Consider the following 24,023-nt stretch of genomic DNA (forward strand, 5'->3'; position numbering starts at 1 on the left):
TGACACTGAGCATCCCAGGGTGACTCTCAGCACCCCAGGGTGACTCTCAGCACCCCAGGGTGACACCGAGGACCTCAGGGTGACACTGAGCACCCCAGGGTGACACTGAGCATCCCAGGGTGACTCTCAGCACCCCAGAGTGACACTGAGCACACCTGGGTGACACCAAGGACCTCAGGGTGACACTGAGCACCCCAGGGGGACATTGAGCACCTCAAGGTGACACTGAGGACACTTGGGTGACACCGAGGACCTCAGGGTGACACTGAGCACCCCAGGGGGACATTGAGCACCTCAGGGTGACACTGAGGACACCTGGGTGACACCGAGGACTCCATGGGGACACCGAGGACCTCAGAGTGACACTGAGCATCCCAGGGTGACACTCAGCACCCCATGGGGACATTGAACACCCCAGGGTGACCCTGAGGACCCCAGGGTGACACTGAGCATCCCAGGGTGACACTCAGCACCCCATGGGGACACCGAGGACCTCAGGGTGACACTGAGCACCCCAGGGGACACCGAGCACCCCAGGGGAACATTGAGGACCTCAGGGGAACACTGAGGACCCCATGGGGACACCAAGGACCTCAGGGTGACACCGAGGACCTCAGGGTGACACTAAACACCCCAGGGTGACACTGAGGACCCCATGGGGACACCAAGGACCTCAGGGTGACACTGAGCATCCCAGGGTGACATTGAGAACCCCAGGGGACACTGAGCACCCCCAGGGTGCCACCAAGGTCCCCAGGGTGCCCCCGAGCACCCCAGGGTGCCGCTTTTAAGGCCGAATATTCCGATTTTTTCCTCAATAAATCTTCACCGGGCCGGATCCTCCCGGGAATTTTGGGATCCCGGCCCTGCTCCGACGCGCTCCCGGCGCTCCCAGTAGGGAACTGGACACGGCTGGGATACAGCACGGCTTTACTGGGTGCGGTGGCACGAACACGCGGCGGTGGTGGCAGCGGCGGGGGCACAAGCGGAAGGTGGCACAGAGCTGTGACCCCGCAGCCGGCTGGCGACAAGGGCGGGGGGCACAGCCCTGGTGGCATTTTTTGGGGGGGGCGCGGTGGCGTTTTTGGGGTGCTGGGAGGGGGTGATTTGAGCCCAGGGAGGGGTAAAATTCTCATTATGAGACAGCAGCGGGCGCGGCTGGCACGGGCACACCTCGGGGACGAGCGCGGGACCCCCTGAGCCCCCTCGGTGCGGTGCCAGCCCCGTTTGGGGCGCGGGGACGGGGTGGGGACGGGGGTTGAGGTTTCCATGGGGGCGGCGCTTTCTTTGGTTTAAATGTCGGCAATTTGGGAGCGGGGGCAAAGCGGGGTGAGGAGGGCACGGTGCCCACATCGCGGGTGGCACCCGGGACACGCTCAGGTGGCTCCTGGAGTCGTGGCCCGGCTGCCGGGAAGCGCGGAAATGATGGGATAGGGACAGGAGGGATGGGATTGGGATCCCGGGAAGGGACGTTGGTGTTCCCCGGTGTCCCAGGGGGATGGAGCCGCTGGGAAAAAGGGCCGCGGGGGTGACCCTAAAAGCGATGGTGGCACCGGGCACGCGGCCGTGCCCGCGGTGGCACTGGGGACACGCGGGATGGTGGCATCCCATCATGCCGGCCGTTCTCTCCTCCTCCTCATCCTCATCATCCTCCGAATCCCTGCCGAATCCCACAAGGAACCCCACAAATCCCGGCTGTCCCACCCTCCTGATGCAAATCCCAAAACGCGGAGGAACCTCTGGATTCTCCTTAAAAACAAACCCCCAAAAAAACCCCACAAAAAAAAAAAAAAAAACAAAAAAAACCAAAAAAAAAAAACAAAAAAAAAAAACAAAAAAAAAAAAAAACAACCAAAATCCCTGCGGGGACACTGCGAGTCCTCCCCTCCTCTCTGGGTCCCCGGAGCTGTCGCTGCGTGCGGGGGTGGCAGCGATGGGCACAGAAATCACCCGGCGTGGAGCCGCTGCAGCGCCCGCGGGTGGGCACCGGGGCTGGCCGGGGGTGGCCGGGGGTGACCGGGGACCGGGGGTGGCCGGGGGTGAAGTGTCCAGGGGTGGCCGGGAGTGTCCAAGGGTGGCCGGGGACCGGGGGTGAGGTGTCCCCGCTGTCCTGCCGGGGTTGGGGACCGGGGGTGAGGGGTCCAGGGGTGGCCGGGGACCGGGGGTGACCGCGAGTGAAGTGTCCGGGGGTGGCCGAGGACCACGCGTGGTGTGTCCCCGCTGTCCTGCCGGGGGTGGCCGGGGACCGGGGGTGAGGTGTCCAGGGGTGGCCGGGGGTGGCCGGGGACCGGGGGTGGCTGGAGGCCACCTGTGGCGCGTCCCCGTTGTCCCACTCAGATTTGGGGACCGGCTGTGCCGTGTCCCCGCTGTCCCCCCGGTGTCGGGGACAGTCTGTGCCGTGTCCCCACTGTCCCCCCGGTGTCGGGGACCGGCTGTGCCGTGTCCCCGCTGTCCCCCCGGTGTCCGGGACCGGCTGTGCCGTGTCCCCACTGTCCCCCCGGTTTCGGGGACCGTCTGTGCCGTGTCCCCGCTGTCCCCCCGGTGTCGGGGACCGTCTGTGCCGTGTCCCCACTGTCCCCCCGGTGTCCGGGACCGGCTGTGCCGTGTCCCCGCTGTCCCCCCGGTGTCCGGGACCGGCTGTGCCGTGTCCCCACTGTCCCCCCGGTGTCGGGGACAGTCTGTGCCGTGTCCCCACTGTCCCCCCGGTGTCCAGGACCGGCTGTGCCGTGTCCCCACTGTCCCCCCGGTTTCGGGGACCGTCTGTGCCGTGTCCCCGCTGTCCCCCCGGTGTCGGGGACCGTCTGTGCCGTGTCCCCACTGTCCCCCCGGTGTCCAGGACCGGCTGTGCCGTGTCCCCGCTGTCCCCCCGGTGTCGGGGACAGTCTGTGCCGTGTCCCCGCTGTCCCCCCGGTTTCGGGGACCGTCTCCGCCGCCTTGCCGAGCTCCTTCTCCCGGCCCTGCACATCCCAACCTGGGGGAGCCTCCTCGCTCCATCCCCAGGGAAACAAACGGGGCTCGGTGGCTCCGGCCGAGCCCTCTCGGCGCTCCGCCTCTCCCGAGGGAGCAGCCCGGTGTCCCGGCGTGGCGCTGGCCTTTATTTGGTGTCGCCGTCGCCTGCGGCCGTGTCGGGCTCCCACAGGACGAACTCGTGCAGCAGCGTGTTCACGGTGTCGGGACACTCCAGCATCACCATGTGGCTGCCCTCGTCGATCACCTTCAGGAAGGCGATCAGCAGGATCTGGGGGTGGGCAGTGCCAGGATGAGCCCCCTGAGTGGTGCCAGGAGACCCCAGCCCCACAAAAGTCACTTTGCCCCTCTCTCTCAGCCGTGGCAGTGCCAGGATGAGCCCTCTGAGTGGTGCCAGGAGACCCCAGCCCTCAAAAGCCACCCCCTGTCCCCTCCCTCAGCGGTGGCAGTGCCAGGATGAGCTCCCTGAGTGGTGCCAGGAGACCCCAGCCCACAAAAAGTCCCTTTACCCCCTCCCTCAGGATCTGAAATGCCAGGATGACCCCCCTGAGTGGTGCCAGGAGACCCCAGCCCCTCAAAAGTCCCTTTACCCCCTCCCTCAGCAGTGGCAGTGCCAGGATGAACCCCCTGAGTGGTGCCAGGAGACCCCAGCCCCTCAAAAGTCCCTTTACCCCCTCCCTCAGCAGTGGCAGTGCCACGATGACCCCTCTGAATGGTACCACAAAGCCCCCAACCTCCCCCCCGCCCCCCCCAAAACCCCCTTGCCCACGCTGTGCCCCCTACCTCGGCCATCCTCTGGTCCTCCTCGACGGGCACGAACTTGTCGTGCATGCCATGGACCAGCAGCACGGGCACGGCCAGCTCGGCGTGGTACACCTCGTCGCCCTCGGGCCAGTACTGGCCGCTCATCATGGCCCGCAGCACGAAGGACGAGACGTTGAAGGCGTTGCCCTCCTTCAGCAGCTGCTTCTCTTTGGCACCTTGGCGGGCAAAGCCGGCCCTGGCACGGGGAAAGGGGTGGTCCCAGAATCCGGGGGGAGGGCAGGGGGGAGGGTGAACACCCCATTCCCTCAGAGGTCACTCCCTGTCCACTCCCTTGGCAGTGGCAGTGCCAGGGGGAGCCCTCTGAGGGGTGGCAGGAGATTCCAGACCCCCAAAATGCCACCCCCTGTCCCCTCCTTCGGGTGTGGCAGTGCCAGGGGGAGCCCTCTGAGGGGTGGCAGGAGATTCCAGACCCCCAAAATGCCACCCCCTGTCCCTCCTTCGGGTGTGGCACTGCCAGCAGGACCCTCCTGGGGGGTACCAGGAGACCCCCGGCCCCCCAAAATCCACCCCAGTCCCATCCCTTGGCAGTGGCAGTGGCAAGGTGACCCCTCTGAGGGGTGGCAGGAGATTTCAGACCCCCAAAATGCCACCCCCTGTCTCCTCCCTCAGAGTGGCAGTGCCAGCAGGACCCTCCTGAGGGGTGGCAGGAGACCCCAGCCCCCCCCAAAACCCACCCCAGTCCCCTCCCTCAGCCGTGCCAATGCCACCATGACCTTCCTGTGGGGTATCAGGAGACCCCAGCTCCCCAAAAATCCACCCCCTGTCCCTTCCCTCGGGTGTGGCAGTGCCAGGGTGACCCCTCTGAGGGGTGGCAGGAGACCCCAGCCACCCAAAATCCATTCCCAGTCCCCTCCCTCAGCCGTACCAATGCCGCCATGCCCCCCTGAGGGGTACCAGCCCCCCAAAAATCCACCCCCAGTCCCCTCCCTCAGAGTGGCAATGCCAGGATGAGCCCCCTGGGTGGTACCAGGAGACCCCAGCTCCCCAAAATCCATCCCCTGCCTTAGAGTGGCAGTGCTGGGATGACCCCCAACCTCCCAACCCCCCCAAAAATCCACCCAGTCCCCTCCCTCAGCCGTGCCAATGCCACCCTGCCCCCTGGGGTGGTACCAGGAGACCCCAGACCCCCAAAATCCAGCCCAGTCCCCTCCCTCAGCCGTGCCAATGCCGCCATGACCCCGTGGGTGGTACCAACCCCCCAAAAACCCACCCCCAGCCCCCTCCCTCAGCCATGCCAATGCCACCGTGCCCCCCTGGGTGGTACCAGGACCCCAAAATCCACCCCCAGTCCCCTCCCTCAGAGTGCCAATGCCAGCATCACCCTCCTGAGCGGTACCAGGAGACCCCAGACCCCCAAAAATCCATCCCCAGTCCCCTCCCTCAGCCATGCCAATGCCGCCATGACCCCCTGGGTGGTACCAGCACCCCAAAATCCACCCCCAGTCCCCTCCTTCAGAGTGCCAATGCCGCCATGCCCCCGTGGGTGGTACCAACCCCCCAAAATCCATCCCCAGTCCCCTCCCTCAGAGTGCCAATGCCGCCATGACCCCCTGGGTGGTACCAGGAGACCCCAGACCCCCAAAATCCACCCCCAGTCCCCTCCCTCAGAGTGCCAATGCCACCCTGCCCCCGTGGGTGGTCCCAACCCCCCAAAAACCCACCCCCAGTCCCCTCCCTCAGCCATACCAATGCCACCCTACCCCCGTGGGTGGTACCCACCCCCCGTCACCGCGGTGCCAGGCGGAGGGCACTCACTTGAGGAAGCTCCAGGCCAGGCAGGGGGACAGGCAGTGCAGCACGCACGGGGGGAGGTTGAAGATGGAGCACAGGCTGGGCTCCAGCGCCGTGGGGCCGCCGCCGTTGATCATGATCACCTTGTGCACCAGCTGCGGGTACTCGTGTGCCAGGAAGGTGCAGAAGGACACCCTGAGGGGACAGCGGGCACAGCGCGGTGAGGCCGGGGTGATGTGTGGGTGATGTCTGGGTGAGGCCGGGGTGATGTCTGGATGATGCCGGGGTGAGGCCGGGGTGAGGCCGGGGTGAGGCCGGGGTGATGTCTGGATGATGCCGGGGTGAGGCCGGGGTGATGTCTGGGTGATGCCGGGGTGAGGCCGGGGTGATGCCAGGGTGATGCCGGGGTGAGGCCGGGGTGATGTCTGGGTGATGCCGGGGTGAGGCCGGGGTGATGCCGGGGTGATGTCTGGGTGATGCCGGGGTGAGGCCGGGGTGATGCCGGGGTGATGCCGGGGTGATGTCTGGGTGATGCCAGGGTGATGCCGGGGTGATGCCGGGGTGATGCCGGGGTGATGTCTGGGTGATGCCGGGGTGAGGCCGGGGTGATGCCGGGGTGATGTCTGGGTGATGCCGGGGTGAGGCCGGGGTGATGCCGGGGTGATGTCTGGGTGATGTCTGGGTGATGCCAGGGTGATGCCGGGGTGATGCCGGGGTGATGCCGGGGTGATGTCTGGGTGATGCCGGGGTGAGGCCGGGGTGATGCCGGGGTGATGCCGGGGTGATGTCTGGGTGATGCCGGGGTGATGCCGGGGTGATGTCTGGGTGATGCCGGGGTGATGCCGGGGTGAGGCCGGGGTGAGGCCGGGGTGAGGCCGGGGTGAGGCCGGGGTGATGTCTGGGTGATGCCGGGGTGATGCCGGGGTGAGGCCGGGGTGATGCCGGGGTGATGCCGGGGTGATGCCGGGGTGATGCCGGGGTGATGCCGGGGTGAGGCCGGGGTGATGCCGGGGTGATACCGGGGTGATGCTGGGGTGAGGCCGGGGTGATGCCGGGGTGATGCCGGGGTGATACCAGGGTGAGGCCGGGGTGATGCCGGGGTGATGCCAGGGTGAGGCCGGGGTGAGGCCGGGGTGATACCGGGGTGATGCCGGGGTGAGGCCGGGGTGAGGCCGGGGTGATGCCGGGGTGATGCCGGGGTGATGCCGGGGTGATACCGGGGTGATGCCGGGGTGATGCCGGGGTGATACCAGGGTGAGGCCGGGATGAGGCCGGGGTGATGCCAGGGTGATGCCAGGGTGATGCCGGGGTGATACCGGGGTGATGTCTGGGTGAGGCCGGGGTGAGGCCGGGGTGAGGCCGGGATGAGGCCGGGGTGATACCGGGGTGATGCCGGGGTGATGCCGGGGTGATACCAGGGTGAGGCCGGGATGAGGCCGGGGTGATGCCAGGGTGATGCCGGGGTGATACCGGGGTGATGTCTGGGTGATGCCGGGGTGATGCCAGGGTGATGCCAGGGTGATGCCGGGGTGATGCCGGGGTGATGCCAGGGTGAGGCCGGGGTGATGCCAGGGTGAGGCCGGGGTGATGCCAGGGTGATGCCGGGGTGATGCCGGGGTGAGGCCGGGGTGATGCCGGGGTGATGCCGGGGTGATGCCAGGGTGAGGCCGGGGTGATGCCAGGGTGATGCCGGGGTGACGGAGGGATGGAGTGGCGGAGGTTGGAGGAAGCTTGGGGGAGGGGGTGGTGGTTGTGGTTGTGGGTGGGATAAGGTGTGATCCGGTCCTGTGCCATGCCCATGGTCCTGTGCCATGCCCATGGTCCTGTGGCATCGCTGGAAGTGTCCCTGGACAGGGCTTGGAGCACCCTGGCACAGTGGGAGGTGTCCCATGCCCGTGCCAAGGTGTCCCATGGTCACATCCCAGCCCTGGCAGTGCCCCTTGGAGCACCCTGGCACAGTGGGAAGTGTCTGTGCCCATGTCCATGTCCCATTCCCATGTCCCTGTCCCATGCCCATGTCCCATGCCCATGCCAAGGTGTCCCATGGCCACGTCCCATCCCTGGCCACGTCCCTTGGAGCATCCTGGCACAGTGGGAAGTGTCCCATGCCCATGCCAAGGTGTCCCTGCCCATGCCAAGGTGTCCCATGCCCATGTCCCTGTCCCATCCCTGGCAGTGCCCCTTGGAGCACCCTGGCACAGTGGGAGGTGTCCCAGCCCATGCCAAGGTGTCCCTGTCCATGCCAAGGTGTCCCATTCCCATGTCCCTGTCCCATCCCTGGCAGCGTCCCTTGGAGCACCCTGGCACAGTGGGAGATGCCCCTGCCCATGCCAAGGTGTCCCATGTCCCTGTCCCATCCTTGGAAATGCCCCTTGGAGCACCCTGGGATAGTGGAAGGTGTCCCTGTCCATGCCAAGGTGTCCCATGCCCACGTCCCATCCCTGGCAGTATCCCTTGGAGCACCCTGGCACAGTGGGAAGTGTCCCATGCCCATGCCAAGGTGTCCCTGTCCATGCCAAGGTGTCCCATGCCCACGTCCCATCCCTGGCAGTGCCCCTTGGAGCACCCTGGCACAGTGGGAGGTGTCCCAGCCCATGCCAAGGTGTCCCTGCCCATGCCAAGGCGTCCCATTCCCATGTCCCATGCCCATGCCCATGTCCCATCCCTGGCAGCGTCCCTTGGAGCACCCTGGCACAGTGGAAGGTGTCCCATGTCCCATGTCCCATGCCCATGTCCTTGTGCCATCCCTGGAAATGTCCCTGGACAGGGCTTGGAGCACCCTGGCACAGTGGGAGATGTCCCTGCCCATGGCCATGCCCATGCCAAGGTGTCCCATGGCCACGTCCCATCCCTGGCAGCGTCCCTTGGAGCACCCCGGGACAGTGGGAGGTGTCCCTGCCCATGCCAAGGCGTCCCATTCCCATGCCAAGGTGTCCCATGCCCATGTCCCATCCCTGGCAGCGTCCCTTGGAGCACCCTGGCACAGTGGGAAGTGTCCCATGCCCGTGCCAAGGTGTCCCATGCCCATGTCCCATCCCTGGCAGTGCCCCTTGGAGCACCCCGGGACAGTGGGAGGTGTCCCTGTCCATGCCAAGGTGTCCCATGCCCACGTCCCATCCCTGGCAGTATCCCTTGGAGCACCCTGGCACAGTGGGAAGTGTCCCATGCCCATGCCAAGGTGTCCCTGTCCATGCCAAGGTGTCCCATGCCCACGTCCCATCCCTGGCAGTATCCCTTGGAGCACCCTGGCACAGTGGGAGGTGTCCCAGCCCATGCCAAGGTGTCCCTGCCCATGCCAAGGTGTCCCATTCCCATGTCCCATGCCCATGCCCATGTCCCATCCCTGGCAGCGTCCCTTGGAGCACCCTGGCACAGTGGAAGGTGTCCCATGTCCCATGTCCCATGCCCATGTCCTTGTGCCATCCCTGGAAATGTCCCTGGACAGGGCTTGGAGCACCCTGGCACAGTGGGAGATGTCCCTGCCCATGGCCATGCCCATGCCAAGGTGTCCCATGCCCATGTCCCATCCCTGGCAGCGTCCCTTGGAGCACCCCGGGACAGTGGGAGGTGTCCCTGCCCATGCCAAGGTGTCCCATGCCCATGTCCTGGTGTCCCATGGCCGTGCCAAGGTGTCCCATGTCCCTGTCCCATCCCTGGAAATGCCCCTTGGAGCACCCTGGCACAGTGGGAGCTGTCCCATTCCCACATCCCATTCCCACATCCCTTTCCCATTCCCACATCCCTGCCCCATCCCTGGCAGTGCCCCCTGGAGCCCTGGCACAGCTGTAGTTCTCCCTGCCCGCCCCAGGCCTGGCACCAGAGGATTTTTAATCTCCCTTCCAACCCGACCGCTCCCGGATCCTGCGATCCCAAGGATCCGGGCCTGGGCACCCGTTTTTGGGGCAGAGCAGAGGAGGGGATTTTGTGCCATCCTGCCCTGCCCAGCCCTACTTGGGCACTGTCCAGGCTGCCCCAGCCTTGTCCTGGGCTAATCCTGCCCGGCTCCGAGCCAATCCCACCCGGCTCCGAGCCAATCCCGCCCGGCTCCGAGCTGGCTCCGACTCCTTCTCCGCCTAATTGACTTTCCTGGGTTCATCCTATTTATAGTCCCTACCGTGCCAGCTGCACTCCGGGATTAGCTGGGCACGGGGGCAACCCCATGGGCACTCTGAATCCCGGGAGAAATCGCCAAGAATGGGAACTCCACACGGGTAAAATGTGGGATTTGTGGCCATTCCCATCGAGGCCAGGTTTTCTGGGATGATCCCATCCCATTCCCAAGCCCAAGGGCACTCAGGGGCTCTGAATCCTGGGATAAATCCCCCCAAAACTGGAACCCCACACCCCCAAAACTCGGGATTTTGGGGTGTTCCCTACCAAGGAGAAGCCGGAATTTTTCCTGGGATGATCCCACCCCATTCCCAACCTCCTTTCCCATAGGAATGCCCGATCAGGATATTCCTCTTCTTGGTGCAATGCTTGAACACACCACATTTAGGAGCTCCAAATCCCAGGATAAATGGGATAAATCGCCCAAAACTGGAACCCCACACCCCCAAAACTCGGGATTTGTGGCCATTCCCACCAAGGCCAGGTTTTCTGGGATGATCCCATCCCATTCCCAACCCCAAGGGCACTCAGGGGCTCTGAATCCCGGGATAAATCCCCCAAAACTGGAACCCCACACCCCCAAAACTCGGGATTTTTGACCGTTCCCACCAAGGTGGGGCTGGGGGATTTTCTGGGATGATCCCACCCCATTCCCACCCTCCTCACCCATAGGAATGCCCGATCAGGATATTCCTCTTCTTGGGGCAACGCTTGAACGCACCCCAAGGGCACTGAGGGGACTCCAAATAACCCAAAACTGGAACCCCACACCCCCAAAACTCGGGATTTTGGGGTGTTCCCTACCAAAGAGAAGCCGGAATTTTTCCTGGGATGATCCCACCCCATTCCCAACCTCCTTTCCCATAGGAATGCCCGATCGGGATATTTCTCTTCTTGGTGCAATGCTTGAACACACCGCATTTAGGAACTCCAAATCCCGAGATAAATCGCCCAAAACTGGAACCCCACACCCCCAAAACTCGGGATTTGTGGCCATTCCCACCAAGGCCAGGTTTTCTGGGATGATCCCATCCCATTCCCAACCCCAAGGGCACTCAGGGGCTCTGAATCCCGGGATAAATCCCCCAAAACTGGAACCCCACACCCCCAAAACTCGGGATTTTTGACCGTTCCCACCAAGCTGGGGCTGGGGGATTTTCTGGGATGATCCCACCCCATTCCCACCCTCCTCACCCATAGGAATGCCCGATCAGGATATTCCTCTTCTTGGGGCAACGCTTGAACGCACCCCAAGGGCACTGAGGGGACTCCAAATAACCCAAAACTGGAACCCCACACCCCCAAAACTCGGGATTTTGGGGTGTTCCCTACCAAGGAGAAGCCGGAATTTTTCCTGGGATGATCCCACCCCATTCCCAACCTCCTTTCCCATAGGAATGCCCGATCGGGATATTTCTCTTCTTGGTGCAATGCTTGAACACACCGCATTTAGGAACTCCAAATCCCGAGATAAATCCCCCAAAACTGGAACCCCACACCCCCAAAACTCGGGATTTTTGACCGTTCCCACCAAGCTGGGGCTGGGGGATTTTCTGGGATGATCCCACCCCATTCCCACCCTCCTCACCCATAGGAATGCCCGATCAGGATGTTCCTCTTCTTGGTGCAACGCTTGAACACACCGCATTTAGGAACTCAGAATCCCGGGATAAATCGCCCAAAACTGGAACCCCACACCCCCAAAACTCGGGATTTGTGGCCATTCCCACCAAGGCCAGGTTTTCTGGGATGATCCCATCCCATTCCCAACCCCAAGGGCACTCAGGGGCTCTGAATCCCGGGATAAATCCCCCAAAACTGGAACCCCACACCCCCAAAACTCGGGATTTTTGACCGTTCCCACCAAGGTGGGGCTGGGGGATTTTCTGGGATGATCCCACCCCATTCCCACCCTCCTCACCCATAGGAATGCCCGATCAGGATGTTCCTCTTCTTGGCATAACGCTTGAACACGGCCCTCATATCCTCGGCCAGCGCGTAGAACGTGTAGGCGGCGGCCACGGGCGGCGCCGAGCTGCAGCCGTGTCCGGCCAGATCCGGAGCCACCACCTCATATCCCAACTTGGAAAAAAATTCCAGCTGCTCCTTCCAGATGTCCAAAGAGCCGCCCACGCCGTGGATGAAGAACAACACCACATCTCCGTGCGTGCCCTTGCAGCTCGTGATGCGCTTCTTGCAGTCGATGCTCACCACCTTCTTAGGTTTGCGCTTCCGACGCTTCCCGGCCGCCGCCGCTCCATCCTTACCCGGAATTCCCGTTGCATCCGACATTTCCAACTCCACGGTGCTGTTGGGATCGCCGGAGGCGTTGTGGCACTGCAGGATCTCGGAGCGCATGGCGTCGCCCAGGTTCTCGATGAGCAGCTGCCCGTTGCGGTAGAGCGTGATGCGCCGCTTGCAGTGCACCGTGCCGCGCTCCGTCGTCGCCGTCGTCTCCTCCGGTTCCTCCGGGAATTCCGGACGTTTGGGAATGTTGTGGCGGATCCGGAGGATTCTCCCGGGTTTCACTTCCAGGAAGGTGTAGCCGTCGTCGGATTCAACGCTGTCCAGAGGCCCCACGGCGTTGGGGGTCTTGCCCAGCAGGCAGCACAGGAGCCCGTCGGCGATGCTGGTCAGCATGGTGATCCCTGGAAAAAGGGGGGAAATCGGGGATTTGGCCCCAATTCCGGCAGCGGGAGGAGCGGTGATGGTTTTGTTGCTGTCCCAGTTTGGGGCTGGCTGGGGGGGAATCTGGCTGGGGGTGGGTTTGGGGGGCTGGGGGTGGCCCCAAAAGTGGAGCTCAAAAGGTGCTGTGCTTGATCCAAGAGGGATCCGACATTCCCGATCCCGCTTTTTCTGGGTCACATCGCTGTCCCTGAGCCCTGAAGCCCCTGTCAGTCAATCACAGCCCTTGGAGCAGGAATTTGCTCCATTTTAGGGAAAAACATGGAAAAAAAGCCTTTGGGATTAAGGAGGTGCCCCAAAAGCAGAGCCCAAAAGCTGCTGTGCCCGATCCCAGAGGGATCCGACATTCCCGATCCCGCTTTTTCGGGGTCATGTCCCTGGCACTCAATCACAGCCCTTGGAGCAGGAATTTGCTCCAGGTGAGGGGAAAAACATGGAAAAAAAACCTTTGGGATTAAGGAGGTGCCCCCAAAGCACAACCCTGCTGCTGTGCCCGATCCCAGATGGATCTGACATTCCCGATCCCGCTTTTTCTGGGTCACATCCCTGTCCCTGAGCCCTGCAGTTCCCATCAGGGAATCCCTGGATTTGGAGAAGGAATTTGCTCCATTTTAGGGAAAAACATGGAAAAAAACCCTTTGGGATTAAGGAGGTGCCCCCAAAGCACAACCCTGCTGCTGTGCCCGATCCCAGAGGGATCCGACATTCCCGATCCCGCTTTTTCTGGGTCACATCGCTGTCCCTGAGCCCTGAAGCCCCTGTCAGTCAATCACAGCCCTTGGAGCAGGAATTTGCTCCATTTTAGGGAAAAACATGGAAAAAAAGCCTTTGGGATTAAGGAGGTTCCCCAAAAGCACAACCCTGCTGCTGTGCCCGATCCCAGATGGATCCGACATTCCCAATCCCGCTTTTTCTGGGTCACGTCCCTGGCATTCAACCACAGCCCTTGGAGAAGGAATTTGCTCCATTTTAGGAAAAAACCTGGGAAAAAAAAACCCCATTCCGAATTAAAAATTCCTCTTTTTCCAAGCAACGCGGAGCTGCAGCCCCGGGAATGCGGGAATGTGGGAATGTGGGAATGCAGGAATGCAGGAATGTGGGAATGAATTATTTATTTCTCCCGATTAAATATAAATTCAGCTCTGGTCGAGGCGGGAATGGCAGGGATGGGATTGGGTTTAATTAAAATCCCTCCAGGAAATGAACCAGGGAATGCTGGGGGGATGTGGAATTGTCCCCAGAACCGGGATCCTGCAGGGATGGGAACTGGGATTGGGATCCTGCAGGGATGGGAACTGGGATCCTGCAGGGATGGGAACTGGGATCGGGATCCTGTAGGGATGGGAAATGGGATGGGGATCCTGCAGGGATGGGAACTGGGATCCTGCAGGGATGGGAACTGGGATCCTGTAGGGATGGGAACTGGGATCCTGTAGGGATGGGAACTGGGATCGGGATCCTGTAGGGATGGGAACTGGGATCCTGTAGGGACGGGAACTGGGATCGGGATCCTGTAGGGATGGGAACTGGGATCCTGTAGGGACGGGAACTGGGATCGGGATCCTGTAGGGATGGGAACTGGGATCCTGTAGGGACGGGAACTGGGATTGGGATCCTGCAGGGATGGGAACTGGGATGGGGATCCTGCAGGGATGGGAACTGGGATCGGGATCCTGTAGGGATGGGAACTGGGATCGGGATCCTGCAGGGATGGGAAATGGGATGGGGATCCTGCAGGGATGGGAACTGGGATCCTGTAGGGACGGGAACTGGGATCGGGATCCTGTAGGGATGGGAACTGGGATCCTGTAGGGACGGGAACTGGGATCGGGATCCTGTAGGGATGGGAACTGGGATCCTGTAGGGATGGGAACTGGGATTGGGATCCTGCAGGGATGGGAACTGGGATCCTGTAGGGACGGGAACTGGGATCGGGATCCTGCAGGGATGGGAACTGGGATCCTGCAGGGATGGGAACTGGGATCGGGATCCTGTAGGGATGGGAACTGGGATCCTGTAGGGACGGGAACTGGGATTGGGATCCTGCAGGGATGGGAACTGGGATCCTGTAGGGACGGGAACTGGGATTGGGATCCTGCAGGGATGGGAACTGGGATCCTGCAGGGATGGGAACTGGGATCGGGATCCTGTAGGAACGGGAACTGGGATCCTGTAGGAACGGGAACTGGGATTGGGATCCTGCAGGGATGGGAACTGGGATCCTGCAGGGATGGGAACTGGGATTGGGATCCTGTAGGGATGGGAACTGGGATCCTGTAGGGACAGGAACTGGGATTGGGATCCTGCAGGGATGGGAACTGGGATTGGGATCCTGCAGGGATGGGAAATGGGATCCTGCAGGGATGGGAACTGGGATCGGGATCCTGCAGGGATGGGATGGGAACTGGGATCGGGATCCTGTAGGGATGGGAACTGGGATCCTGTAGGGATGGGAACTGGGATTGGGATCCTGCAGGGATGGGAACTGGGATCCTGCAGGGACGGGAACTGGGATCGGGATCCTGTAGGGATGGGAAATGGGATGGGGATCCTGCAGGGATGGGAACTGGGATTGGGATCCTGCAGGGATGGGAACTGGGATGGGGATCCTGCAGGGATGGGAACTGGGATCGGGATCCTGTAGGGATGGGAACTGGGATCGGGATCCTGTAGGGATGGGAACTGGGATCCTGTAGGGACGGGAACTGGGATTGGGATCCTGCAGGGATGGGAACTGGGATCCTGTAGGGACGGGAACTGGGATTGGGATCCTGCAGGGATGGGAACTGGGATCCTGCAGGGATGGGAACTGGGATTGGGATCCTGTAGGGATGGGAACTGGGATCCTGTAGGGACAGGAACTGGGATTGGGATCCTGCAGGGATGGGAACTGGGATTGGGATCCTGCAGGGATGGGAAATGGGATCCTGCAGGGATGGGAACTGGGATCGGGATCCTGCAGGGATGGGATGGGAACTGGGATCGGGATCCTGTAGGGATGGGAACTGGGATCCTGTAGGAACGGGAACTGGGATTGGGATCCTGTAGGGATGGGAACTGGGATCCTGTAGGGACGGGAACTGGGATTGGGATCCTGCAGGGATGGGAAATGGGATCCTGCAGGGATGGGAACTGGGATCGGGATCCTGTAGGGATGGGAACTGGGATCCTGTAGGGACGGGAACTGGGATTGGGATCCTGCAGGGATGGGAACTGGGATGGGGATCCTGCAGGGATGGGAAATGGGATCCTTCAGGGATGGGAACTGGGATCGGGATCCTGCAGGGATGGGAACTGGGATCCTGCAGGGATGGGAACTGGGATCGGGATCCTGCAGGGATGGGAACTGGGATCCTGCAGGGATGGGAACTGGGATTGGGATCCTGTAGGGATGGGAACTGGGATCCCACAGGAACGGGAACTGGGATCCCACAGGAACGGGAATTGGGATCCTGACCCCGCAGGATCCCGGCTGCTCCAGGCCGGCGATCTGGGCACCGATTCCCTGGGCGCAGCCGGAATGGTTCATCCCGGGAATGCTGCCAGCTCCGGGAACAGCCGCCAGGCCTGGATCTTCCTCGAGACTCCCACGCAAACCCCACGGAGCATCCGGGTGTGGAATGGGATCGGGAACGGGCAGGGGGCTCCTGATCCCTTGGGGCTCTCCCGAAACTGGGAATGGCAATGCCGGCTCTGCACGGATCGGTGCCGAGCTGGGATCCATGAATTCCCGCTGGATCCCAGCCCATCCATGCAGGATCCGATCCCTGCTGAGCTGCGAGATCTCGGAGCTGCTCTATGGGGCCGCAATTCCAGCTGGGATCCCGATCCAAGGAATGGCAGCGGCCCGGCCGGAGCCGTGGCCGGAGCTGTGGCCGGAGCTGTGGCCGGAGCTGTGGCCGGAGTGTCCAGCTGTCCTTGCCGGACACGGGCAGCTCCTGATCCCAAAGCTCCGAGCTGGGAATGCTGAGCAGAGGGATGGAGCAGCCGGAAAACCCAGTGGGATTTGGGAATCCCGGATCGCGCCCGGCTCAGCCTGTGGAATCGGGATCCTACAAATGCCCGTCCTCCACGGCGCGGTGAGCCGGGAATGGAGCGGGAATGGGATTCCCGGAGCTGAACTGCTCCTGGGAATTCCCAAATGGATTTGTGGGATGGCTCTGGAGTTGGGAGCTCTGGAGGAAGATCCAGGGAATCTGGAGAGCCTCGGAGCTGCCTCCGGCTCCGGATCCCTCTGGAAGGGCTGGATCCGCTCGGATACACCCAGGTTGGAGATCCAGGTCCGGGATCTGCCCATCCCTGACGGATCCTGCACAGACCCCCCCGAAATCCTGGAATTAAGGCCAGGAAATCCCGGTGGGATCACAAAATCCACTCCTTATCCCTAAAGCGCCGCATCCCGGTGCCTCTCCGGGATAAATCCCGGCGGGAATTGGAGGTTGTGGGAATTCAGCTCCATCCCGGCGTCGGGAAGGGAGCAATTCCCGTCTCGCACCTCCCACGCGTTCCATGACCCCGCTCCGGCGGCAGACGGGAACATCCAGGGAGGAAAAGGGCTGGAAAAGGATCCAGATGGATGCCAGGAAGGTGGGAATGATGCCGGTTGCCATGGAAACGGGATTGGGGGGGGGTGGGACACACGCCATTATCCCAACCCCCCCTTCCCGCCTCATCCCGGCTCCTTCCCAGCCCCGCTGCCGGCGGCATTTCGGGAATGCCCGGTACGTAAGGGTGGGCACGGCAGGGGGGCGGGAACGGCGGGATCCGGCCGCGGGATCTGGATGAGGGATCCGGCCTTGGGATCCTGATGTTGGGATCTGGCACTGGGATCCGGCCTTGGGATCCCGATGTTGGGATCTGGCTTTGGGATCCGGCCTTGGGATCCTGACACTGGGATCTGGCTTTGGGATCCTGACACTGGGATCTGGATGAGGGATCCGGCCTTGGGATCCCGATGTTGGGATCCTGACACTGGGATCTGGCTTTGGGATCCTGACACTGGGATCTGGCTTTGGGATCTGGCCCTGGGATCCTGACACTGGGATCTGGATGAGGGATCCGGCCTTGGGATCCTGACACTGGGATCTGGCTTTGGGATCCTGACATTGGGATCCTGACACTGGGATCTGGCTTTGGGATCCTGACATCGGGATCCTGATGTTGGGATCTCGACACTGGGATCCTGCCTTTGGGATCCTGGAGCCCTTGGGATCCCACCTCGGGATCCTGACATTGGGATCCAGCCTTGGGATCCTGATGTTGGGATCCCAACGTTGGGATCCAGCTGGGGGGATCCTGCCTCGGGATCTTGCTGTGGGATCCTGGAGCCCTTGGGATTCTGTTATTTGGATCGTGACATCGGGATCCAGCCTTGGGATCCTGGAGCCATCGGGATCCTGCCCTTGGGATCCTGCCAAAGGGACGGGACACAGGGGACACGGGGCTGGCACAGGGGATGGGGTGGCACAGGGGACACAGGGTGACACAGGGGACACAGGGTGACACAGGGGACACGGGGATGGAACAGGGGACACAGGGTGACACAGGGGACATGGGGCTGGCACAGGGGATGGGCTGGCACAGGGGACACGGGGATGGCACAGGGGATGGGGTGGCACAGGGGACACAGGGTGGCACAGGGGACACGGGGATGGCACAGGGGACACGGGGATGGCACAGGGGACACAGGGTGACACAGGGGACATGGGGCTGGCACAGGGGACACAGGGGTGGCACAGGGGACATGGGATGGCACAGGGGATGGGGTGGCACAGGGGACACGGGGATGGCACAGGGGATGGGGTGGCACAGGGGACACAGGGTGACACAGGGGACACGGGGATGGCACAGGGGATGGGGTGGCACAGGGGACACGGGGATGGCACAGGGGACACAGGGTGACACAGGGGACATGGGGCTGGCACAGGGGACACAGGGGTGGCACAGGGGACATGGGATGGCACAGGGGACACGGGGATGGCACAGGGGACACGGGGATGGCACAGGGGACACAGGGTGACACAGGGGACACGGGGATGGCACAGGGGATGGGCTGGCACAGGGGACACGGGGCTGGCACAGGGGACACAGGGTGACACAGGGGATGGGCTGGCACAGGGGACACGGGGCTGGCACAGGGGACACGGGGCTGGAACAGGGGACATGGGGATGGCACAGGGTGACACAGGGGATGGGGTGGCACAGGGGACACGGGGGTGGCACAGGGGACACAGGGTGGCACAGGGGACATGGGGCTGGCACAGGGGACACAGGGGTGGCACAGGGGACATGGGATGGCACAGGGGACATGGGGGTGACACTGGGGACATGGGGCTGGCACAGGGGACACAGGGTGACACAGGGGATGGGGTGGCACAGGGGACACGGGGCTGGCACAGGGGACACGGGGCTGGCACAGGGGATGGGGTGGCACAGGGGACACGGGGCTGGCACAGGGGACACGGGGCTGGAACAGGGGACACGGGGCTGGAACAGGGGACACGGGGATGGCACAGGGTGACACAGGGGATGGGGTGGCACAGGGGACACGGGGATGGCACAGGGGACACGGGGGTGGCACAGGGTGACACAGGGGATGGGGTGGCACAGGGGACACAGGGTGACACAGGGGATGGGCTGGCACAGGGGACACAGGGTGGCACAGGGGACACGGGGCTGGCACAGGGGATGGGCTGGCACAGGGGACACGGGGCTGGCACAGGGGACACGGGGCTGGAACAGGGGACACGGGGATGGCACAGGGTGACACAGGGGATGGGGTGGCACAGGGGACACGGGGGTGGCACAGGGGACACGGGGATGGCACAGGGGACACGGGGGTGGCACAGGGGACATGGGGGTGACACTGGGGACATGGGGCTGGCACAGGGGACACAGGGTGACACAGGGGATGGGGTGGCACAGGGGACACGGGGGTGGCACAGGGGACACAGGGTGGCACAGGGGATGGGGTGGCACAGGGGACACGGGGATGGCACAGGGGACACAGGGTGACACAGGGGACATGGGATGGCACAGGGGACATGGGGGTGACACAGGGGACACGGGGCTGGCACAGGGGACACAGGGTGACACAGGGGATGGGGTGGCACAGGGGACACAGGGCTGGCACAGGGGACACAGGGCTGGCACAGGGGATGGGGTGGCACAGGGGACACAGGGTGGCACAGGGGACACGGGGCTGGAACAGGGGACACGGGGATGGCACAGGGTGACACAGGGGATGGGGTGGCACAGGGGACACGGGGGTGGCACAGGGGACACGGGGGTGGCACAGGGAACTTGGGAATGGCACCAGGGACATGGGAATGGCACAGGAAAAGCGCCACCTGCCCCAAGCTGCCCCCGGTGGCCCCGTCCCCGCTGGGTCCCTGCACAGGGACAGCCCCGAATCCCAAAAATCCGGAATGCTGGGAATGGCCAAAAGCTCCCCCTGCTCAGGGAGACCCCTCATCCCTGCCAAGGGAAATCCTGGGAAATCCTAAATCCCCAAAAAATCCCAAATCAGCCCAAGGACGGCGTTTCCCACAGGGCCAGCCTTGGATCCAGAGAATCCCAAAAACCCAGAGAATCCCAAAAACCCCAAGGAATCCCAAAAACCCCAGAGAATCCCAAACCCCAAAGAATCCCAAAAACCCAGAGACTCCCAAAAACCCCAGAGAATCCCAAAACCCCAAAGAATCCCAAACCCCAAAGAATCCCAAAACCCAGAGAATCCCCAAACCCCAGAGAATCCCAAAACCCCAAAGAATCCCAAAAAACCCAGGGAATCCCAAAACCCCAAAGAATCCCAAAACCCCAAAGAATCCCAAAAACCCCAGAAAATCCCAAAAACCCCAGAGAATCCCAAAAACCCCAAAGAATCCCAAAACCCCAAAGAGTCCCAAAACCCCAAAGAATCCCAAAAACCCCAAAGAATCCCAAAACCCCAAAGAATCCCAAAAACCCCAAGGAATCCCAAAAACCCTGGAAAAGCGAAGAATCCGCAGGATCTGAGGGGGTTTTTTTTTGAGCTCTGAGAGCGGAGGAATGGAAGGAACTCCTGGTGGGAATTTCGCTTTGGGAATTGAATTCCCAGTGGGAAAACAGAGGGAAAAAACCCCGATTTCCCTCGGATTTATTCATCCCCAGCCGGTTTTCCCTGGATAAAAGGGTGGGAATGCTGTCGGGAAGGGTTTTTTTTTTCCAAGCGTGGAAGCAGCTCTGGAATTGTCGAGGTGGAGGAAGGGAGGGAGCGGTGCCGGGATTTCAGCGGGATGCAGAGGGATGGGATGGGGGGTGGGGGGGTCAGGGGACGGCGGCGCTGGGAAAGGGGAGAATTCCCAAGGGATGCGGGTGGGAAAGGGAGCGGGGAAAGGGAAGAACTGTAGGGAAAAGGGCTGGGAAAGGAGCGGGGAAAGGGAGCAGGGAAAGGGAAGATCCGTATGGAAAAGGGCTGGGAAAGGGAATCGGGGAAAGGGGAGCAGGGAAAGGGAATTATTCCTAAAGGAAAAGGGCTGGAAAAGGGGGAGGGAAAGGGGAACAGGGAAAGGGGAACATTCCTAAGGAAAAGGGAACAGGAAAAGGGGAACATTCCTAAGGAAAAGGGAGCAGGGAAAAGGGAGCAGGGAAAGGGAAGATCCGTATGGAAAAGGGCTGGGAAAGGGAATCGGGGAAAGGGGAATCGGGGAAAGGGGAGCAGGGAAAGGGAATTATTCCTAAAGGAAAAGGGCTGGAAAAGGGGGAGGGAAAGGGGAACAGGGAAAGGGGAACATTCCTAAGGAAAAGGGAGCAGGGAAAGAGGAACATTCCTAAGGAAAAGGGAGCAGGGAAAGGGAATTATCCCTAAGGAAAAGGGCTGGGAAAGGGGAACATTCCTAAAGGAAAAGGGCTGGGAAAGGGGGAGGGAAAGGGGAGCGTTCCTAAGGAAAAGGAGCAGGGGAAGAGGAACAGGGAAAGGGGAACATTCCTAAGGAAAAGGGAACGGGGAAAGGGAGCGGGGAAAGGGAAGATCCGTATGGAAAAGGGCTGGGAAAAGGGAATCGGGGAAAGGGGAGCAGGGAAAGAGGAACATTCCTAAGGAAAAGGAGGAGGGAAAGGGGAGCAGGGAAAGGGAATTATTCCTAAGGAAAAGGGCTGGGAAAGGGGAACAAGGAAAGGGGAATATCCCTGAGGAAAAGAGCTGGAAAAGGAGGAGGGAAAGGGGAGCGCTCCTAAGGAAAAGGGAGCAGGGGAAGGGGAACATTCCTAAGGAAAAGAGCTGGGAAAGGGGAGCAGGGAAAGGGAATTATTCCTAAGGAAAAGCGCTGGAAAAGGAGAATATCCCTAAGGAAAAGAGCTGGGAAAAAGGAGGAGGGAAAGGGGAACATTCCTAAAGGAAAAGGGCTGGAAAAGGAGGAGGGAAAGGGGAGCAGGGAAAGGGGAATATTCCTAAGGAAAAGGGAACAGGGAAAGGGACCAGGGAAAGGGGAATTATCCCTAAGGCAAAGAGAAGGGAAAGGAGGTCGGGGAAAGGGGGAAAATCCCTAAGGAACAGGGCTGGGAAAGGGAACAGGGAAAAGGGAATTATCCCTGAGGAAAAGGGAGCAGGGAAAGGGAACAGGGAAAAGGGGGATCATCCCTAAGGAAAAGGGAGCGGGGAAAGGGGAACATTCCTAAGGAAAAGGGAGCAGGGAAACGGAATTATCCCTATAGAAAAGGGAAAAGGGAACATTCCTAAGGAAAAGGGAACAGGGATCATCCCCAAGGAAAAGGGAACAGGGAAAAGGGAATTATCCCTAAGGAAAAGGGAGCAGGGAAAGGGAGCAGGAAAAGGGGGATAATCCCTAAGGAACAGGGCTGGGAAAGGGAACAGGGAAAGGGAATTATCCCTGAGGAAAAGGGAACAGGGAAAAGGGAATTATCCCTAAGGAACAGGGCTGGGAAAGGGAGCAGGGAAAGGGGAGCAGGGAAAGGGGGATCATCCCCAAGGAAAAGGGAACAGGGAAACGGAATTATCCCTACGGAAAAGGGAACATTCCTAAGGAAAAGGGAACAGGGAAAGGGATCATCCCCAAGGAAAGGGGAACAGGGAAAAGGGATCATCCCTAAGGAAAAGGGAGCAGGGAAAAGGGAATTATCCCTACGGAAAAGGGAGCAGGGAAAGGGAGCAGGAAAAGGGAATTATCCCTACGGAAAAGGGAACAGGGAAAAGGGATCATCCCTAAGGAACAGGGAGCAGAGAAAGGGAACAGGGAAAAGAGAATTAGCTTTAAGGAAAAGGGAGCAGGGAAAAGGGGAGCAGGGAAAGGGGGATCATCCCTAAGGAAAAGAGAAAAAGGAACATTCCTAAGGAAAAGGGAGCAGGGAAAGGGAGCAGGGAAAAGGGAATTATCCCTGAGGAAAAAGGGAGCAGGGAAAGGGGAATTATCCCTGAGGAAAAAGGAGCAGGGAAAGGGGAATTATCCCTGAGGAAAAAGGGAGCAGGGAAAGGGGAATTATCCCTGAGGAAAAAGGAGCAGGGAAAGGGAGCAGGGAAAGGGAGCAGGGAAAAGGGAATTATCCCTAAGGAAAAAGGGAGCAGGGAAAGGGGAATTATCCCTACGGAAAAAGGGAGCAGGGAAAGGGGAATTATCCCTGAGGAAAAAGGAGCAGGGAAAGGGAGCAGGGAAAGGGAGCAGGGAAAAGGGAATTATCCCTAAGGAAAAAGGGAGCAGGGAAAGGGAATTATCCCTACGGAAAAAGGGAGCAGGGAAAGGGGATCACCCCCAAGGCCTCCTGTCCCCTTTCCCCCCCAGCTTTTTTCGGAAGCACGGAAACCTCGGCACACAAAAGATCCCGCAGCTCCCGGCCCTGCCCGAGCCCTCCGTGCCACCAAATCCCCCCCGGGAATTCCCACCGGGATCGCTCCCGGTTCCCGGCGCGGAGCCGGATCCCTCGGTGGGAAGCAGCCTCTGGAATGCGGCTTTGGAATCACGCACTGGAAGCCTCGCGCGCCTCTCCCCACCCCCTCCACGGGCAGGTTGATGCCACGCACCCCACTGGGAAATTCCAGCCGAAATTCCAAGGGGATTTTAGGAGCCTCACACAGCGATGCTGCCCCCGCCGTTGCATCACGAGGGGATTCATCCCTTGCCTTGGATTTCCAGGAGAAATCCCTCCCCTCCTCCTCCTCCTCCTCCTCTCTCCTTTTTCCCTCCTCCTTCCCAGCTACCTGGAGAAATCCAGGTCCTTTCCAAACCTCCGGCCCTACAACATCCAAAGCCCGCCGCTATCCCAAATCTATTCCCGATGGGAAGAATTCCCGCATTTTCGGCTCGTTTTGCAACCCCCCCTCCTTCCCCTTCCCCTCCCCCCAAAATCACCTTTGGCGTCAGGACATTCCCGCAGCGCCGCAGAGGGAAAAGCGCCGCTCACCTCATTGATTGCCGACGCTTGCCAGGGGGTCGGGCTGGGAAGAAAAGCTTGGAATTCCCGCAGAATTCCCGATGGAAAAGCAGAGCAGGCGATGCCCGAGGCGGTGGGAGCAGGATGGTTCAAATCCCGATTTTTTTTTTTTTGGGGGGGGGGGGTTTGTTTTTTTTTTTTTTTTTTCTGCAAAAGGCGGGAGGGAGAAAATCCCTTCAGCTCCGCTCAGCCGCCCCAAAATCCCCCCAAATTGCCCCAATTCCTCCCCTTCCCGCTTGTCCCCGGCTCCATGGGGACTCGGGGGGGTTTGTCCTTGGAGC

The 24,023-nt window shown here is 61.3% G+C and overlaps 2 protein-coding genes across 7 annotated transcripts; both read right to left on the reverse strand.

The window, feature by feature from the left end:
• Positions 1-913: 913 nt before the first annotated feature.
• On the reverse strand, positions 914-2,965 carry LOC125317927 (collagen alpha-1(III) chain-like). Of its 4 annotated transcripts, XM_048288189.1 has the most exons (3): positions 2,257-2,965; positions 1,843-2,157; positions 914-1,778 (listed from the first exon to the last, which is right to left on the reverse strand). In XM_048288189.1, exons 1-3 carry the CDS (start codon positions 2,963-2,965, stop codon positions 931-933), a joined length of 1,872 nt encoding a protein of 623 aa, XP_048144146.1. In that variant the 3' UTR covers positions 914-930. The 4 variants fall into 4 exon arrangements, with proteins under 4 accessions (XP_048144146.1, XP_048144149.1, XP_048144148.1 ...); XM_048288192.1 differs by having other exon boundaries at positions 914-1,777; positions 1,853-2,965; XM_048288191.1 differs by having other exon boundaries at positions 914-1,785; positions 1,849-2,965.
• On the reverse strand, positions 2,834-23,928 carry ABHD8 (abhydrolase domain containing 8). 3 transcript variants are annotated; one of them, XM_048288234.1, is made up of 5 exons: positions 23,713-23,800; positions 11,555-12,281; positions 5,548-5,718; positions 3,751-3,967; positions 2,834-3,238 (listed from the first exon to the last, which is right to left on the reverse strand). In XM_048288234.1, exons 2-5 carry the CDS (start codon positions 12,271-12,273, stop codon positions 3,095-3,097), a joined length of 1,251 nt encoding a protein of 416 aa, XP_048144191.1. In that variant the 5' UTR covers positions 12,274-12,281; positions 23,713-23,800; the 3' UTR covers positions 2,834-3,094. The 3 variants fall into 3 exon arrangements, with proteins under 3 accessions (XP_048144191.1, XP_048144193.1, XP_048144192.1); XM_048288236.1 differs by having other exon boundaries at positions 3,095-3,238; positions 23,661-23,928; XM_048288235.1 differs by lacking the exon at positions 23,713-23,800 and adding an exon at positions 23,333-23,429 and having other exon boundaries at positions 3,095-3,238.
• Positions 23,929-24,023: the final 95 nt, after the last annotated feature.

This window comes from Corvus hawaiiensis, chromosome 28 (assembly GCF_020740725.1).
Source record: "Corvus hawaiiensis isolate bCorHaw1 chromosome 28, bCorHaw1.pri.cur, whole genome shotgun sequence".
In the NCBI taxonomy this organism is placed as follows: Eukaryota; Metazoa; Chordata; class Aves; order Passeriformes; family Corvidae; genus Corvus; species Corvus hawaiiensis.